The sequence below is a fragment of the Alexandromys fortis genome, unplaced genomic scaffold (genome assembly GCF_014885135.2).
Source record: "Alexandromys fortis isolate MF-2015 unplaced genomic scaffold, M_Fortis_MF-2015_v1.1 scaffold_3, whole genome shotgun sequence".
Taxonomy (NCBI): Eukaryota; Metazoa; Chordata; class Mammalia; order Rodentia; family Cricetidae; genus Alexandromys; species Alexandromys fortis.
In genome coordinates, this window is record NW_026067909.1 from 13797130 (window position 1) to 13817279 (window position 20150).

Here is a 20150-nt window from a genome sequence, read left to right on the forward strand (position 1 = left end):
GAGAGAGAGAGAGAGAGAGAGAGAGAGAGAGAGAGAGAGAGAGAGAGAAACAAGTTCGAAGGGCCACAGGGCTGACCTGGGGTTCTCTAACAAGATTGGCAAATATTTCCCATTAGGGACTAGGGAGGGCAAACATCTCCAGGAAAGAGTCTAGTCACAGGCAGCACTGAAGTGAGAGCTCACGGCTGCGCACAAACAGAATCTCACTTATGAACATTACTGCATGAACTTTGTTATCATCCCGTGTGTCACAGAACATACTTCTGATTTTCTCATTATCTGTGTAAAAAAGCAAATAACCTGAGCCCTCAAGCTGTAGGGAAACCTTGAGCGAGCCCTGTGGTTTGTGGCTGGGGAGCATTAACCCTTGTAAAAGACGTAAGAATTGGGGCAAGCGAGATGGATGGCACACTGGGTAAAAAGCTCTTAATAAGCAAGCATAAAGACCTGAGTTCAATTCCTGGACCCCGTGCAAATGTGGAAGGAGAGAACAAAGCTGTCCCATGGGTACTGTGGTATACATGGGCACATCCACATACAATAAAACATAAGATAAAATAGAGGCTGGAGAGCTGGTTCAGCAGTTATGAACTCTTGTTGGTCTGTGCTCTGTTCCCAGAACCCACATGGCAGATCACAATGACCAGTAACTCCAGTTCCAGGGGTCCTGATGCTGTCTTCTGGCCTCCATCATCACTGCACACACAGGGCACATACATGCAGGCAAACATTCATACACATAAAATCTTTTAACAAGAACAAAGATAGGGAGGGAGGGAGGGAGGGAGGGAGGGGGAAATGGAAAGGGAAGGGAGGAAGGACAGGAAAGCACAGTCAATAACCATGAAAACAAGTAGCTTCCGGTGACACACTGGCTGAGTGGTAGGAAAGCCTATGAAGTCCAGTGTGCTGCAGCCTCTGTAAGTGTCACAGCCACTCAGGCTTTCTGGACAGCAGATGGGACCTGCTACCCCTCTGAGCACAGCTCAGAGCCTGGGGATAGAAGCTGCAGTGCACACAGACCCACACACAGTCACCACAGCTCAGGATGACAGCAAAATTCAACACCAAGGAGAAGAACCTGGCCGGTGATGTGAAGCGCATCCTTAATCCCAGTACTCAGGAGGCAAAGTCAGACAGTTCTCTGTGAGTTTGAGGCCAGTATACAGAATGAGTTCCAGGACAGTCAGGGTTATACAGAGAAACCCTGTCCCCTCCCCCCCCAAAAAAAAAAAAGAAAAAGAAAAAAGGAGAACCTGTGAACAGTCTAGACTGGTGGTTCTCAATCTGTGGACTGAGACCCATTCAGTGGTCAAATGATCCTTTCACAGGGGTCGCATATCAAAATCCTTCATATCAGATATTTACATTATGATTTATAACAACAAAATTATAGTTATGAAGTAACAATAAAAATAATTTTATGGTTAGGAGTCACAGCAACATGAAGAACTATATTGAAGGGTCACAGCATTAGGAAAGTTGAGAACCACTGCTCTAGATATTCCATAATATACAAAAAGAAAGAGGGGAAGGGAAGAAGGAGGGAAAGAAAGGAGAGAGGGAGGTTAATTTTAAATCGCAGATGTCACAGAGGCTCTCTATGGATCAGGAAACACTCTTGGACTGTAAGGAGTGAGATGAGTCTGCATACATGGTGAACAAATGTGCACTTGGACTTGAATATACACACATGGAAGAGGTGGAAACCATGCCAGCCAGATGGCTCAGTGGATGAAGGTGCCTGCCACCAAGCCTGGTGACCTAGTACAATCTCCAGGACCCACGTGGTAGAGAGAACCAACTCCTCTGAGTCGTCGTCTGACTTCCACATACACAGCACGGCACATGTACACACGTACAAATAAAACAATAAATAAATACCCAATAAAAACTGTTTAGAGAAAAAGTAGAAATACGGGGCTGTTTCAAGCAGCTTCATTCAGGCGGCAGAACTATGGATCGTTTAAATGTTCATTTAAATGTTCCTGTTTACCAGGCTGGAGAGACTCTCAGCAGTTAAAAATACCGGCTGCTCTTGCAGAAGACTGGATTCAATTCCCAGCACCCACATGGTGGCTCACAAACACCTGTAGCTCCAGTTCCAGGGAATCAGACACCCTCTTCTGGTCTCTGCAGGTATCAGACATGCATATGGTACACACACATGTAGGAAAAACACTCATACACATAGATAACACTTTATAAATCATCTTTCCGGTTTATATTAATGGTTTCCTTTCTGTGGTAAACAAACTTTTCCTTATATGGAAAAAAAAAAGGCTTCTGAACTGGGGTCAGGTAGATCCTGGGAGGGGTCTCCGTCTAGGAGGGATGCAAGGCTTTTTTCCATGGAGCCACTCAGGAAAGCAAAGTCCTAGAGGCAGGGCTGGGAACAGGTGGCTACAACTGCTGGGGTCTCAATATGAAGGGAAGAACAAGGTGAAAGGCAGGATGGGGCCAAAAATCATATCCACAACCTAAAAGTGTGACCCCATGGTCTTCGGGGGCCTTTGCTGAAGCCTGAGACAACCACTGGACATGTGGAAACTGAAAAGCTCATTTCTCCAGGGCCTTTTCTCTCTACAAGCAAAATAACAATTCATCTTGGGGATGCAAGACCCAATTAATACAAAAGAGAAGGCGGATTCCCCAGGCAGAACCCTGGTCACCTCACAGCCAACCCTCCCACACAGTCCACCACAATCCCAAGGTCATAGGCTGCCCCTGAAGGGCCATGGCCCCTCAGTGAGGCTCCACACAGTCTGGGAGGCATCCATGACCCCTGTGGCTCTGCCCTGCCAACTTCCTTCTCATCAAGATAGAAAGCTGAGATCTGAGGGCAGCTGCGGTCCAGCCCTCCTCTGTCCTGGTCTCCTCAGCTGCCCTCCCAGCAGGCACGAGCTGCTGCTTCCTTACAGCCTAGGCCTGAGGCTGCGTGGGTCTCTGTTCACTCTGCTGTCTGAAAGGCCAAAAACAGCCGGCCCTGCGGCTTCCCATCTGGCTGGTAGCCAGATTCTTTTTGTTTTTTAGCAATTGATTAAGTTTCTCCACTGCCCCCTGGGGGGTAAGTGGTTAGACAAATGCCAAGACCGCAGCCCAGTACCTTGGCCTGGGAAACCCTGCTAATGACCACAGGGTCACAGACCCAAAGGAAGTGGCCGGGCCTGTCTTGGGCTCTGCTTATAACCCCAAGACCCAAGTGACTGCCTGCCTGTATGGCTCATCCTAAGGAGCCCCACAAGTAAGCACAGGAAGTTTTAGCTCATCGGGAATGGGCCAGCAGACACCAGGCCTGAGCTCTGGGCTGAATGCATAGCTCTCAACTAAGTCACTTGTTGCCCAGGAGCACAGAGTGACCAGAGAGAAGAAAGGCAAAGGCAATCTTAGGCCTCCTGCAGATGGACCCCCTCCTCTTCCATTTCCCAGTGACAGTTCCTCACTGGTTCTCACCTATATGTCTGCTTTCCCTCTCTACCATGACCCTCGGGCCACTGAGAGGGTCTCACACCAGCAGTACCGTCCAGTCACCATAAGCTTGAAGGAAAGCAGCCCCATGTCAGTGCCCAAACACACTCTCTACTGAGCAGCCTTGAGCAAGTTACTGGAGCGGATCCGGACTAAAGTGCAGACAGTCCCCCATCAAGGCTAGAGAGTCTATGGCAAAGCCCTGATTTCAGCCCCAGCACAGACCCCCATTCCCTACAGCAGTTATACACCCCCTGGAGACCCTCATGGAGGTCAGAGGTGACACATCAAGTATGGCTTTACTGTGCAAATTAGGATTGAGGCAGAGGGTGGGGAAGACTATAAAGGCTATAAAGGTGAGTTAGCTGCAGAAGGGCACCATGCAACGGTCTTCATGCTCAGCTTGACAGGACTTGGAATCATCTGGGAGACACACCTCTGTGTGCTGTGAGTGTTTCCAGAGAGGTCTAGCTGAGAAGGTCACCCTGAAGGTAGGCAGCACACACCCATGGGCTGAGATCTCAGTACACTAGGCTCCAGCACTCACCTCGCGCTGCTCCCTGACTGCAATAGGATCAGTGACCTCACAGCCCCGCTGCCATCCTTCCCGCCATGATGGACTGTGCGCTCCAACCGTGAGCCAAAATAAACCCTTCTCAAAGTGCTTTTGTCAGGTGACAAAGAAAGTGTCTGATACATACTGCTCCAGGGACAAGGTTCAGTTCTTCCAAAAAGCCAGTCTTTCTGTGTCTAGGAGCACAGCAGGTGTTCTAGGTACAGCAGTCCTTTTTTTTGTTTTCTTTGTAAGTTTGGGGGGGGGGAGCACAAGCGCGCGTGGGGGGGGGTATATGTGTGTGGGTGTGCATGTGTGTGTGTGAGAGAGAATGTGAGTGCAGCTGCCCGCAGAGGTCAGACACCCTAGAGCTGCCAGACAGAGGTGCTGGGAACTGAACTCACGTCCTCCAATAAAATACAACACGTGCTTACCCTCTAGCCCTAGTGTAGTTGTTTTTACTGCTGGTCACATGCAGTCCTGCGGCTCCTAGAGCTGGCTACAGCTTAATGGATAGCTGTGCCCTCTGCATCAGGAGACTCTGCAGAAGGCAGCCCCGGGCAGGGTGGACAGAAACCATGAGACAGAAGCCACAGTCCCACTGGCGGCTGTGAGCATGCGCTCACTTTTGTGCACAGTCCCCACCTGGGAAGCAAAGCCAGCCCAAAGATTTCCCAAGCAGCTCCAGGAGGGGAGAAGGAAGATAGGGCTGGGAGCTGTGGCAGCAGTCTCCACCCCGGGAACACACCACTGTCATCACTTGGTGGCTGGCCAGGGTCCAAAGAGTCTAATACACTGAGCTGTATGAAGACAACCTTTTCTCCTTAGGCCAGTGTTGACTATCCACAGCCCACATGATTCAAAGCAACCATGTAGTACATATCTGCAGTCCTAGCTCTTGGAAGGCAGAAGCAGGAAAATCATCACAAGCTGAAGGTCAACCTGACCTCATAAAATTAAAATAAATAAAATAAAATACAGCTTACAAGTTCAGAGCTGGGATCGCAGGTGACATTCCCAGGTGGATAAAGTAAAAGAACCCAGACTTTACAGCCACAGAGAAAGAATTAAGGCCAGAACCCACACACTCCAACACCCACCATGCTCCTGAGAGTGGTCCAGAGAGAACAAGCAAGGTCCCACCTGATGCATCCCAGCTAGCTGCTACAGAGCCCAGGGATAACCAGAGAACCTCAGCTCTTGCCACTGCATTTAACAATGTATCCCTATTCCTAGGCCCTGACCCTGGTCCAGTAGGAAGCTGAAGTGAGAGAGGCGAATACATTTGTCCTTCGTAGCAGAGTTGGGAGCAGAACCTAAGGCACATGCCATCCCTCACAGGGCCTACAGTAGAGCCAAGGAAACCTGGCATCAAAGCAGGTCCTGGAGGGAGGCCTGGAGCAATGGCTAACCAGGCACAGGAAGAGGGGCCAGGCAGCAGGGCCAGAAGGAACTAACCATCCATTTCCAGGGAATGGGAGGTACAGGGTAAACAAGGATTGGAGGCTAGGAGCTGGAACCTAAACGCTTCTCTGAAGACAAGCGGGGGGCCCAAGTGTCAGCTGAGTACTTTGGGCCTGGCAAGGTTCCTTCTAATTGCTGGCAACCACAAGTCCAGGGAGTCTCATGCCAGAAAAAGCAGGGGGGACTGGCGCTTTCTCTGGGAGTCTAGGGGTCACTGCAGGGTCAGGACCCTGTAAACCCAAAACTTTTCTCCAAAAACCAAGAGTTCACCAGAAGGACCTCAGGCTGGACTTGGGCTATAGGAGAGAGGGGAACAGGAGTCAGACTGAAGCAAGTGATCACAGCACAATGTCAGTCTGTGTTACGCTGGTCATCACAACCAGGAAGCACTAAGTGGTAGTTGGCACCGTGCCAGCTATGCCAAGACCCCAGGGAAAGTTTACCATTCTAAGAATGTGGTGTGGGCCTACCTCAGAGCAGGGAGCTACCTGCCTTATAGTGAGATGAAGAGGCTGAGAGTTAGCCCAGGGGTTAAGAGCACTATTCTTGCACAGGGCCCGGGTTTGATACCCAATAACCACATGGAGGCTTACCAATTCCTTAGGTACCAGGCATGCATGTGGTACACAGACAAACATGCAGGCAAAGGACTCAAACACACAAAAGAAAAGAAATCAAAGTCGGATGGGGGGGCGGGGGCCTTGGGGCATTTTCTGGGTGATGAAAACCCTCCCTAGCTGGGTGGCAGTTACACAAAAGTATCAACTGTCAGAGCTGACCTCATGGGACACTGAGAAAGTGTGTGCTTCTGATACAGTTACACCTGGTAACACAGAAACACAACAGGATAGCATGCAGGCTGGCCACACAGTCTCCAGACTGGCCGATCAGATTTTCTTGCTATTAAAAATTCACAGTCCATGGCTGAGAACAGCAGCTGCCTTCTGTTTGCAAAGTCAATGCCAATCAAGGCTGCAGAGCTGACTCCCCCACAGGACCTCCTTTCTTTTCCCTTTGACCTACTTCCCTGATAAGTGACTAGCCAGCCAGACTCTGGGAACAAACACGCCCATTATTCTTGGCCCTGGAGGAGGGCTGCCTGCCCATCTGGCTAATCTGCCTGGGTGGGTGGATGGACGGATGGACGGACAGACAGACGGACGGACAGACATGAGGATTTGTCCCACCTACCCATCAGACCCAATAGTGACGCCCTCTGTTCTTTCTGCAGCTTCCATCCACCTTCTTTTTACTTCTAATCCCAACAATGAAACAAGTTAAAACTATGTCTAGGAGAAGTGCGGGGGGGGGGGGGGGGAGGATACCCAAATCTATGCCCATCCTAGACCTTATCTAGGGGACCCATGGCAGCAGGTCCTGCAGCCAGCTTTGCCTGGTTATAGAGTCCTCTGGCTTGATGAATTGTGACCCTAGGCAGTAGGACAAGTGTGGTTAAGTCACTGCCCCAAAGCCTAGGTGACAAAAGTCAGAACAACAGGACAAGGGGTCCGCAAAAGGTGGGATGCCGAGACACTGGCGGCAAGGGAGCTGAAGGCTTCGGAGGACAGTCAGCAGTGGCGACTCCCAAATAAGGCCCCTGCTGCTGCTGTTTTTAGCCCATTCCACATAATTGGAAAAACATGGGGGAAACCAAAGCCAGCTGCTTGTGGAGGCTGTTCCAGTGGGGGCAGGGAGGGAGACTGGCCCAGGCCAAACACACAGGGCTCTCAGCTTCCAGCTTCCTAGGGTCGAGGATGTCCCTGATGGGGAAAATCTACAACACAGCCACCCCAGGCCACACAGAGCCCTGACTGATCTGGGAGAGAGCAGGTTACAGGCTATGAGACCCTCTGCTGAGCTGCAGCCACTTCAGAAGAGCTGGAGGACAGGAAGCAGAGACCCCAAAGCTCCTGAGCACAAAGGACAGGTATGCAGTCTGTTCTCACCCCAACAATGTGAGAAGTTTTGATGTTTTTGTTTGGTTTGTTTTGGAGGGGGGGGGGTTGTTTTATGTTTTTCGAGACAGGGTTTCTCTGTAGCTTTGGGGCCTGTCCTGGAACTAGCTCTTGTAAACCAGGCTAGCCTGGAACTACGTGTGCCACCACCCCCAGCCTTGTTTTGTTTTTGAACATGATAGTACATGTCTGTAATCCCAGTTCTTGAGAAGCAGTGTCAGGAGAAATGAATTTGAGGGCAGCCTGGACTACATACTGGGTTTTCAGGCTAGCCGAGGCTACATAAGAGGATTCTATCTTGTGTTTTTTTTTTTCTTTTTTTTTTTTTTTAAAAAGATTTATTTATTCAGTATTCTGTTTGTATTTGTCCCTGCAGGCCAGAAGAGGGCACCAGATCTTATTATAGACGGTTGTGAGCCATCATGGGGTTGCTGGGAATTGAACTCAGAACCTCTGGAAGAACAGTCAGTGCTCTTAACCTCTGAGCCATCTCTCCAGCCCAAGAGGATCCTATCTTTAAAAAAAAAAAAAAGTTTCATTGAGCTGGAGAGATGGCTCGGTGGATGGCTCGTTCTGCTCTTTCTGTGGAGGGCTGTCAGAGAAAGGGTCCCCAGACCACGCTAGCTATCTAGAGTGGCTGAACTAAGGTGTATATATAAGGGAGGGAGTGACAGAGAAAACTACTCCACGTCAAATGCCAGCCTCCATATGCACACGCTTCTCACTCAATCTCCAGCCACGCCCAGGGGGCCTCTCTGCTCTCTTTACCTCTCAGAAGGGGAGAGAGCAGCTCAGGGTCATGAGGGACACCACTCCGCTAACTGGCTACACAAGCATTTGTTCCTTCTGCCCCCAGTTAATGGGAGTGTGGGAAGGTGCCACCAGAACCTCAAGACCACACCATCAAACACAAGAAGATGGCAGGATTTAGTGGTCTCTCTGCTTTGCCTTCCCCAAAACCAGTCATATCTTCACTTTTTGCAGTCAGTATACAGAGCATCTCAACAGGCAAAATCTGCACTCTACACAGCACCACACCCTGCATCATGCAAAGCGATGCACACCAAGGGATGCCAGAGCCTGCAAAGAGCACAGACACAGTGCATGGATGGCCACCTCACTGAAGCTTGCCTCTTAGGCGCAGAGCTGTGGGGCTGTGTAGGTAGGTCCTCCTCCAAGTAGACCCTAGGCTTCTCAAGGACAGAATCCACATTACTCTGATTTGTATGGCGCCTTCAAGCACACTCAGCAAAGAGTCTACCACCAGGCCACATCCCAGCCTAATTCTAGATTCTTGATTCTCTCTAGCAGTTCCAGTTCCAGGGTAGTTCTAGCAGCCCAGGAACTGCCCAAGGGATCCAGCAGACAGGAAGTCCTGAAGGAGGCAAGGCTGGGAATTCCTGAGAGAAAACAGGGACTCTCGGTCCTATCCTCACACAGAACTCTGGGGCACACCCTGTACTCCCCTAGTTTTTGTGTCACCTTGACACAAAAACTAGGGTTTCCCTGGGAAAAGGGAACTTCAACTGAGAAAATGCCTCCAAGGTTGGAGCACTCAGCCCTAAACTGAATGTCTTTTCCACACCGCTCCTCTCAAAGCCCAGGGGATCTGTGCGGAAGAGGAGGGGGAGAGACTGCGAGAGTTGGTGGTGGAGGAAGCAGCATTTTCCAGACAGCAGGTCAGATGCTCACATGACCTCACAGAGACTAGACAGTATGCACAAGTTCAAGTCAGATAAATCCCCTGGCAGAGATGGGGGTGGGCATGAAGTCCTGCCCCAAGTCAAGAAGCTCTTTGCAATCAATAGTTTCTGGGAGAGAGAAAGCTGGTTTCCTTCAGCAGGGTGACTCCAGGGCAGGCCTCACGCTCAGGAGTAGCTCTCCATCACAAACTGGACTCCAGTTTCTTTTGTGTGTGCCTTTATTTATTTATTTATTTATTTATATATATATTTATTTATTTACAATATTCTGTCTGTGTGTATGCCCGCAGGCCAGAAGAGGGCACCAGACCCCATTACAGATGGCTGTGAGCCACCACGTGGTTGCTGGGAATTGAACTCAGGACAGTTGGAAGAGCAGACGATGCTCTTAAGCTCTGAGCCATCTCTCCAGCCCTGCCTTTTTTTTTTTTTAAGAGAGAGAAAGAATATGCATTTGGGTGGGTAGGGAAATGGGGAGGACCTGGAAGGAACTGGGAGAAGAGAGCATATACTATTGAAATATATTATGTCAAATTCTCAAAGATGAATAAATAAGATTTTGCTTTGTTTTGATTTGATTTTTTTTTTTTTTTTGAGACAGGGTTTCTCTGTGTAGCCCTGGCTGTCCTGGAACTTGCTCTGAAGACCAGGCTAGCCTCAGACTCAGAGATCCACCTGCCTCTGCCTCCAGAGTGCTGGGATTAAAGGCAGGTGCAGCCACCACAACCACCACCCAGCATAAATTTTAAAAGGAAAAGAAAATGCTTCCATCTGAGTGAGGCGAGTCTACGGGGCATTTTCTTGATTAGTGATTGGTATGGGTGGTTCCATCCCTGGGCAGGTGGTCGTTTCCTAAGAAAGCAGGCAGAGCGGGCATGAGACGTCAGTGGGAAGCAGGGTCGCTCCAGGGCCTCAGCCTCTGTTCCTAAGTTCCCATCCTGATGTGTTCATGATGGACTGTGACACTGTGGCCTGTGAGACAGACAAACCTTTCCGCCCTGAGTTGTTTTTGATCAAGGTGTTTCTCACAGCAGTAAAATCCTAATCAGGACACACACCTTAGCTCATCTGGAAACAGCTCCCTCCTTATGTATCCTTGGCTGTCCTGGAACTCGCTCTGTAGACCAGGCTGGTCTCAAACTTACAGAGAGCTGCCTGTCTCTCCCCCCAACTGTGTGCCACCACCACCTGGCATCACCCCCCTCCTTTTAACAGAACATCCTAGTCAGGGCATCTGCAACCAAAGTGGAAAAATCGGATTTATCATACATAAGTCCACACCGACTAAAGGGATGCCCTCAGCCTGTCCCATCCTCCCACCTGAGCAGGTCTTGGAGTGACACAAAATGATTTGTCTCTTCTGCTTGACATTTTCAACAGTCTTTCTAAGAGTGCCGTTCACATCCAGTGGAGACAGAATTCTTAGGGAAGTATAAATGTGACCTCTGAACATCTGAGTCACTGAAGGACCTGGCTCCCACAGGAAGGGCAGGGCCAGCTGCTCACCCTGATCTCCAACCCCAACAATATCTACAATCTAAGACCCACACTGCAGCGCACACAGCAGGAGCCAGGAAACCCTCAGAGTCACACCCTGTGCTGAACTCAGCTAGGGCTGAGCGAGGACAAACCTGCACCCACAAACACAGACACCAGGAGACAGCTTCTAGGAAGCTGCTTGGACCAGGTGTGGTGGCAGGTAGCCAGCCGCCTCCCCTGCCTTTGTGGGAGAGGAGCAATGACTGCAGGAATCGGGCTCTGTCTAAGAAGGAAAAAGGGAGGATCCGCAACAACCCAGAGAGCCATCCTTTGACCCCTGACTCATTCCCAAGGCTGGACAGCACTGGGCAGCACCTCTAAGTCGATGGGAACCAGAGCAAGCTACCTGAGGAAGCACAGCAGGAAATGCAGCAGGAAATGCGGCAGGAAATGCATTCCCGTGCGATGAGAATGCTACTCACTGTGGGATAATGACACCAGGAGCCTCGGAGCAGCAAGGTAGCAGGTGTGTGAATCAGAGGTGAATCAGTGGATATGAGGGCACAAGCCTTTAACCCCAACACTCAGGAAGCAGAGGCAGGTGGATCTCCATGAATTTGAGGCCATCCTGGTTTATGTAACAAGTTCCAGGATAGCCAGAGCTACATAATGAAATCCTGTCTTTACAAAGGACAACAATAGGCAGGCTAAAGTAGACAGGGGAAGGTCAATGAGGCCTCAACCTTATCCAAAGAAATCCAGGCCACTAAGGAACACTGAGAGCAGGAGGAACAGTCTTCCCCAGGGAAGAGTGCACCATTGGTTATCCCATATGAAATGACCAGCCTAAGTTTATATTTCATACCTTACTGTAAAAAGTAACATCATACAGACTGAGTTGTATTTAAGAATATATGTCTATGTATATATGTTTATACACACACACATACGCATGTAATAATAAAATGAATGAATTTGAAAAAAAGGAGTGGTATATAGAAGAGTTTGGAGGGAAGAAAGCAAAGGGGGGAATGATGTAATTAGTTATAATCTCAGAAAAGGAAAGGAAAGAAAAGAAATATGTAAAAAAGAGGAAGTCGACTCTGAGTCAGAAAGAAAACATTTAACAAGGCTGATTTGGGACCCACATTTGTACAGGGGCGTTAATAGAGAGGGAAGATTCAGGGGAAAGAGCCACAAGAAGAAAAATAAACAACAAAGATGCAGGAAAGCCAAACCAAATCGCACGTCTACACTTGTAATGCCATGGATGTTGCTCTCAGCGGACAAAAATGGTACTGAAGAGGAAAACGCAGTCAGGCTCCGCACAGCGGCCACCAATGCTGCCATCTTTCAATTTTTACAGCTAATGGCTTTTGGTTAAAAACTCAGGACAACTAACTTTTAGGGTGTGACCATACATTGACATGCTCAGCACTTTGAGGGTACTACATTGAGGTCAGGACATCATTTTTTGACGAGACCCAAGACGCCCAAAGAGTTGGTTCATGGTTCAAATACAGCCAAGAGCTGACCATGAACCCCAGCTCCAGAGGTAACAATGCTCAGAGGCTTCAAAAAAGCAAGCAGACCTTTGTAAAGAGGCTACCATATTTACTTGGGGACACCCAAGACAGTGGCAGCCATCCCCACCAGACCAGGCCCCCTGCCGGTGCCAGCGCTCTACCTCACCTGCCTTGCACGTCTTTCCGTTGTCCTGCAACTGCACACCAGTAGGGCAGGCACACGAGTAGAAAGGCTCCCTCGGGGACAGCAGGCACAGGTGGGAGCAGCCCCCATTGTCCTCCTCACATCGAGTGTGGACTGGCAGAAACAGGACAGAAGAGAAAGAAAGTTGCAGTGCAAGACACATGATCCCCACCCCTGCCCTGCCGTCCATTTCCAGATCCCACCACGTCCTCAAGTGTCTTGCAGGACAGTTCTCGGGTGTCCCTCTGGCCCAAAGCCCTCCCACGTTATCAGGACCCTTGCCCTATGAGCCAACCTACTCCTACCTCACCACTGACCACCCACATGTAGGGTTTTCATCCTTGCCAGCTGTTCTGTAGCGTCTCAGAAACCATCCCAGACCTGCCCTGCTCCAGGAGGAACATTTTCCCCACCCTGAGCTCTTCCAACAAGAAGACAAACTTTCAAAGGACACTCTCCCCAAGAAAACCACCCACCATGCTTCCACAAAAATCCTCTGGACCTGGTTATGTGGCAATCCCTGGGAACCCCGGGTCAGTGGTCTGCTGAGCACATGACTCACTGTGTCTCTCTGCTCTGCCTGGACTCTGCAGGCTCCATTCACACGGGTGACCACACACTCAGACCCATCTCTGACCAACGCACAGCTGAATCTAACAAAGGTTTTTCTAGACCCTCCTTCTACCCGAGGGACGTGGGGCTGAGCATCACTGAAACACTGTAAATGGGAAATTGTTTCCTGCAATTGACCTTTGCCCTCCCAATAATGGGAGTGAAATATGGGTTGCTGCAAGAGTAGAGGGGGTCAGGAACCATGATACTCTTGCCCAGATCAGACAGACCACCTTCCCCCTCATTTTACGCTAACTGATGCTTTTCTGGCTTGGGTTCTAAGCCCTAAGTTCAAGTGTGGTCAGAACTTCCGATCCCTAGTCCCTGTGCAACTAGGTGAGCCTAGAACAGACCCTTCTCATCTCCCACCAACCCTCATATCTGTCACGGAAGCTCAGCATCACCATCAGCGACTTCTGCTAGGACTCTACCGTCCTAGCTGACGGCTAGGCTGAGAACCAACAACTCCAAGCAAGAATTTCACACATTAAGACTCCACTGGGTCTTCAGAAAGGCACCTTCTCTAGAAAGCCCAGAACAACTCTAGAGGGGCCCTGTCCGTCCACCACACTAGCCTGTCTGGGGACAGAAGCACCATACATGTACACACACATACACACATGCATACACACACACACCTACCTAGACTGTCACAGGCAGAAGCACCACACACACACACACACACCTACCTAGACTGTCACAGGCAGAAGCACCATACACGTACATAGACACATAGACACATAGACACACACACACAAACACACACACACACACACCCCTACCTGGACTGTCACAGGCAGAAGCACCATACATGTACACACACACACACACACACACACACAAAGTCCTCCTAGGCCAGCATGCACATCTCTAGAGAGGTGGCCCCCTCTGCACAGAAGCTTCTGCAGAATAGGTCTGCTTGACCCTATCCAGCCCCAATGACCTGGCTGAGCCTCACATTTGGGCTAGACCCCTCCCGTCTACATCCTATCCTACCTGCACCGGCGATCTGTCAGATTTAGCCTTTCTTACCTGGGAGCTCTGCCCTGTCACCCCTGCACCCCGCCTACCCCATCCCCCAGTGCCTGCTCACACTTACAGGGAGGCTGCCGCTCCTGACTCAGCACCTGAATGTCCATGGGGGAGTAGAGAGCACTAAGGATCTCCTTCCTCTTCTCCCCTGTCCACTTATTGCAGGCGTGGATAGAGCGGGTCTGCCAGTCCGTCCAGTAGAGCGTGTCCCCCGAGAGCGTCAGGGCAAAGGGGTGAGTGAGGCTGCCCTCTACCACCTTCTGCCTGCAGCAGATGGGAAAAGGGCAGAGTGGTCAGAAAAAGACTATCCAGCAACTCGGCCCCATCCTGGAGGCCCCCAGGCCACAACAAACCCCACCAAAAGAAAACAGCTACTAACACACCTCACCTAGGCAACTCTCGTCAGTCCCTCTGGGTGTACATGAGCACTGCCCACACGCAGCCAGCCTTCCAGGCCTATGGCAAAAACATAAATGTCCCTGGACAAAGGGACAAGTGCCCCCTACAGAAGACAAGCAGCTGCAGGAAAGCCTGGATCCCCAGTCCTGCTGTGCAAGCAGCTCCATGCTAATTCAGCCAGATGTGCTCTATCCTGAAGCCACATCGACAGCGGGGAAACACTTTCAGTCCTCTGTGCTCAGAATATCCCACACAGTGGACATCATACTTAATGAGATTATGAACACTGGTAATAAGAGTGGAATGAACACAGCCAGCAACTTATGATTGCTTAACGACCAACCCCGGGGCAGGAGGCTCTGGCCAGCTGTGTGGCCTAGGGAACTCCCTGTCTATCATCACACAGGCAGTGGCATGGGGTTGCTGTGAACATTAACTGAACTGGCAAATGTCCCTGGGCAATACCACCATCACCACTATATTAACTGTCCCTCTCTTGTCTTGACCCCTTGCCCAAAGCTCCCAGGCCGGTAGCTTTCTAGACTCTGGGACAGTCTTGGTCATGCTAGGATCACATGTTCCCACAGTCCAGTGTCCCCAGGATGACCTCATTTCCAAAGCTCAGGCCAGGCCCTGATCTAGCCAACCTGTGTGTATCCCCACCCTCACCTGGGGACAGGACACAAGGCTTCCCAGCATCCCAACATGGATGGTGCACTGGCCTTCCCAATCTCGCTCGAGCCTTCAGATGGACTTTTAGCACCAGCTCCTATGCCCTAGGCCAGGAGCTCCTCCTGTGCAAAGGCCATATTAACCCTCCCACAAAGAGTCCAAGACCTTGAACCTTGCCAACTCAGCAAGTAATAATCGGTCATGGAGTAAACTACCCTCCTCTGACACGAAGGTCACAGTGAGCCTCAAGTGTAATCATGGCGCAGAGCTACACCAAACAGGCTGGGAAGTTCTAACAGCCATTACCACGCAAGAAAACTGGCCTTCTTATTCATCCACCTGCCCCCTGTTTATCAAGCACCTACTGTGTGCACAGCTCTAGAGATGCAGTGATAATATTCATACAGCCCCTGCTGCCCTGGAGACACTAAGACAAAAACAGGGCAGAGGCAGCAGTGAATGTCCCAGCCCCATCCAGGCCCAACCCTGACCTGCACCTCTAAAATCCAAAACAGTTTAAACACTGAATTTTGTATTTGTTTTTAAGGCTTTATTTCTATTTATGTGTATGTGTATCTGAGTGCAGTTGCCCAAGGAGATCAGAAGAGGGCATTAGACAAGCCTCCCAACATGAGTGCTGGGAAGTGAACTCAGGTCCTCTCAAGAGCATCAGGTGTTAGTAACCACTGAGCTCCTGAACATTGAGATTTTCTCACTCATGCTGTGCGACAATGCTCTTGTCTGTAAAGACCTGTCACTCATATTGGTTTAATAAAACACTGATTGACCAGTAGCCAGGCAGGAAGTACAGGCAGGGAAACCAGACTAAGAGAATTCTGGGAAGAGGAAAGGCAGAGATGCAGCCACCAGCCAGATGCTAAGGAAGCAGGATGAGAATGTCTTACTGAGAAAAGGTACCAAGCCACATGGCTAATCAGACAAGAATTATGGGTTAATATAAGTTGTAAGAGCTAGTTAATAAGCCTGAGCTAATAGGCCAAACAGTTTATAATTAATAGAAGCCTCTGTGTGTTTATTTGGGACTGAGTGTCTGTGGGACCAGGCAGGAGAAACAGAAACTTCTGTCTACAGTTTCATAGCAAAACGTAGGCATATCTATGAGTCAGGTGTACTTTATTTTTTAATTACCGTGTGTGTGGTGTGTATATGGGCAGATAGATGAATGCCACAGCACCTGCATGAAGGTCAAAGGACAACTTTCTCTACTTCTACCACGTGGGTTCCTGGGATAGATCTCAGTAGTCATGCTTGTATAGCCAGGCATCTCAGAGAGCTACATATGTTTCTTTCTACCCAGTCTGGAAGGAATTTTCAACATATTGCTGTGTAAACAGTCACATTAGCTGTGCCGTCAGATGTGGTACCTGTGCTCTATTCCCAAAGTCATCAAATAATCTTTGGTAAGAAGCTAGGACCCAAGTTAAAGGAGCCTCAATTCCCTGGAGGAAACAGGGTATAGTGGGGAGGGCACCTCGGTCACTGTGCACTCACCGGAAGGAGCCATCCAGGTTGGCACGGTGGATGAAGCTGAGCTTGGCGTCAGCCCAGTACAGCTTTTGCTCCTCCAGGTCGATGGTCAGCCCATTGGGCCAGTAAATGTCAGAGTCTACAATGATCTTCCGGGTACTGCCATCCATTCCTGCTCGCTCAATCCGGGGTGCTTCCCCCCAATCGGTCCAGTACATGTACCTAATGAGGCAAGGATAGAGGAGAGACACAAACAGACCTGAGGGTTGGTCCCAACCTCCAACAGGTCTGAAAAGCTCACTCATCAGACCTATGAGCAACAACCAGAGATAAGGACTTGAGGGACCAGAACTTTAGGTTTTTAGGTTAAGGGATTTCATGTTTGAAATGAAACGCTGAAACAGGAGCATACCACCACCTCCATCACCTCCACCACCATCACCTCCTTTACCACCTCCTCCATCACCTCTACCACCATCACCTCTACCACCATCACCTCTACCACCATCACCACCTCCATTACCTCCACCACCATCACCTCCTCCATCACCTCCACCACCATCACCTCCACCACACCACCAGGACCTCCACCACCTCCACCACCACACCACAGCGCCTCCTCCATCACCTCCACCACCACACCACAGTGCCTCCTCCCTCACCTCTAACACACCACTACCTCTTCCATCACCTCTACTATACCACCCTTCCTCCTCCATCACCTCCACTACACCACATCACCACTTCCATCTCCTGTAGCTAAGGCTGGCCCCAAACTCCTGATTCCACTGCTTCCTCTACTTCCCAAGAGCTAAGATAACAAGCATATGCCACCCTGCTCAGGCTTTTTTCAATATTTATTTTATTTTCAGGTGTGTGTGGAGAGGAAGGGGTGAATGCAGGAATCCATGGGGACTGATCTCCCTGAGCTGGAGTTATAGCTCATTGTAAACTGCTCAAAGTGGTGTTAAGAACCAAACTGAGGTCCTCAAGAAGAGAAGTGCTGAGCCATGTCTCTAGCCCTGAGAAACATGTTCTTAAGAATATAAAATGTGAGGGGTGGTGGTGACACACACCTTTAATCCCAGCACTCGGGAGGTGAGTTCAAGGCCAGCCTGGTCTACATAGCAAGTTCCAGGACAGCCAAGTTACACAGAGAAACCCTGTCTCAAATAAAAAGGGGGGGAGGATATATAAACTATAAGGGATTGAGAGATGGTTTGGCAGCAGTTGAAAGCAGGCTACTCTTGCAGGTTCAGTCCCCAGCACCCACACAGAGATTCACAGGGATCTAACATCTTCTTCTGAACTTAATGAGAACTATGCACACATGGCACACTTACATAAAACAGACAAATCACTCATAAACATAAGATTAAATTAAACCTTCACACACACACACACAGGCAGAGGAGCTAGCTAGCTCACCAGCTAAGGCCCTTGCTGTACAAGCTCACAAGTCTGAAACACTTAAGTAAATCCCCAGAGCCTACAGAAAGAAGCAGGATGCGGTGCCATGCGTCTGTGGTCCCAGCACTCCTAAAGCAGGAGAATGGCTGCAAGCTCACAGCCCAGCTATCCAGGAATGGAGAGCAGAGAGACCCTGCCTCTACAAGTGGAAAGAGAAAACTGATTCGTGAAAGTTACCCTCTGACCTCCACAGTGTGCAATGATACAGGTACAAGTCTCCCACACACATACACAGATTATCATCCCAGGACAGAGGGCTGGGTTGTAGCTCAGTGAGAAAGCTCCTGCCTAGCAGGCACAAGGCCCCCGCCTCCATCCCCAGACCTATAGTAAAAAGAATTACAGAGCATATAATCTGCACTGACCTCAGAGACCAAAATGTCACTGGGTTGCCCATGGCCCTATACACTTCCAGCTTGCTCTCAGTTAAGAACATGCTATTAGGACCTTCCCCCTCCCTAGCAGAAAAACTTCTCATTGAGCCTAGTGTAGCAGTGCACACCCTGTTATCCCTAGCACCAAAGAGACTGAAGCAGAGGATCACTGGTTCAAAGCCAGCCTGGACTACACGGTGAGTTTGGGTCCTGCCTGGGACATATGAGACTGACCCCCCCCCCCATAAAAAACACAAGCTACAGTAGGTATGCACAAAAGAAACAGCAGTGAGTCCGAGGAGGCTTTTTAGAGCCAGGTTGAGAAGCTCCCAATGAGGGGCCCATGTCATATATTCCTAAGACACTCCACTCCACAGTGCCTTTATGTTCTGTGCCCAGACTCCGCATCCAAGATGATAACCCCCAACCCCGCCAGTGAGCAGAGAATGTAAGCAATGGATGTCTATGTGGAAAACCACATTGACTTGGAGGACACAGGTTCCCATCCTGGGAGTCCATGGGTGAGCCAAAGGACACAAAAGCGGCAGACGCGGTTTATTCTGTCTATCCCTCTGCAGAGAGAAGGGGGCACCATCAGAGTGGCCTCCAGAAGCCCATTTCCTACCCACGGTCCTTGTAAGATGGAGCACTGTGACACTCCTTGGTACAGCCCAGGTCCAGGGCTCACAAGCCTCCTCTTCTATGCACACTCCTTCTGGTTAATCCCCACATATCTTGTCTGCTATTTTTCCTAGGTGAAACACCATTCATGTAGGCCAACCCCAAGCTGATCCAGGAACCAGCATGATCTACAACATGAGGAATAAACTCAGCTAAGACCCTTGTGGGGTCTCTACAAGCTGGACATCGTGGCTCTTGCCTGAAATTCCAGCACTTGGAAGTCTGAGACAGGAGAATTGCCATGGGTTCCAGGCCAGCCAGAGCTATAAAGACCTGGGAAGGGGAACACTCCTCTTGCAATAATGGGCATGCCAAGACTCACAGGGGTTTCAGCTGTCTTGAGGGGCCCCCTCATTGCTGCTCTGCCACCACCCGTCTCCCGTAGGTGATGAGCCAGAACCATCACCACCTTTTGGAAGGGCCATGAGGACATCATCCAGAAGGGCAGGCACAGGAGCCTGCCTTATAAATGTCCCCTTCTTTGCCCTGCTTCATGGCCAAGCACCTCTCACAGGGTAACTTCAGTGTCTCCTACACCAGCCCCTGTATCAGCCTACTGCCACCATTATACAGACGAGAAGCTGGGGCTCTGGCAGATGAACTTGTCTTTCACACACAGGTGGAAGCTCCAGACAGCAGCCTGGATGTGCAGGGAAGGCCCAAGTTCCATGGGTATTTCATCCTGCATCAGCAGGGCCAGAACTGGAATGGATTCTCTGGGCAGCCTGGAGGCGGGTCAGACTCAGCAGAGGCCTTCCCTCCCTCCCTGTGCTTCTCCCACTCCTTCAGGCCCAGGCCTTGCCACTCAATGAAAAGGTGAACTGTGTCTGTGATTCCTGCCTGGGGCACTGTGGCCCAAAGATAACACCAAGCAGCATTAGTAATTCACATTTCTTCCCCAGTTCCTGAGGCCCAGAGGTGATGTGAGATCCCCTTCTATATGCTGTGAATACCATTGGCTAATAAAGAAACTGGCTTGGCCTGATAGGGTAGAACAGAGCTGAGGGGGGCACTAAACTGAATGCTGGGAGAAAGGAGGTGGAGTTAGGGAGAAGCCATGCAACCCCCCCCCCCCCCATGGCAGTAGAAG

The 20150-nt window shown here is 50.1% G+C and overlaps 1 protein-coding gene across 1 annotated transcript in view; it reads right to left on the reverse strand.

Moving 5' to 3' along the window:
* The window catches only part of Lrp5 (LDL receptor related protein 5), a 108193-nt gene that overhangs the window by 53574 nt on the left and 34469 nt on the right, over positions 1–20150 (reverse strand). The window contains exons 3-5 of the mRNA XM_050137480.1: positions 16560–16757; positions 14044–14240; positions 12315–12446 (exon numbers count right to left, since the gene is read on the reverse strand). Of these exons, the coding sequence (XP_049993437.1) occupies positions 12315–12446; positions 14044–14240; positions 16560–16757 (527 nt within the window). The remainder of the gene's footprint in view (positions 1–12314; positions 12447–14043; positions 14241–16559; positions 16758–20150) is intronic.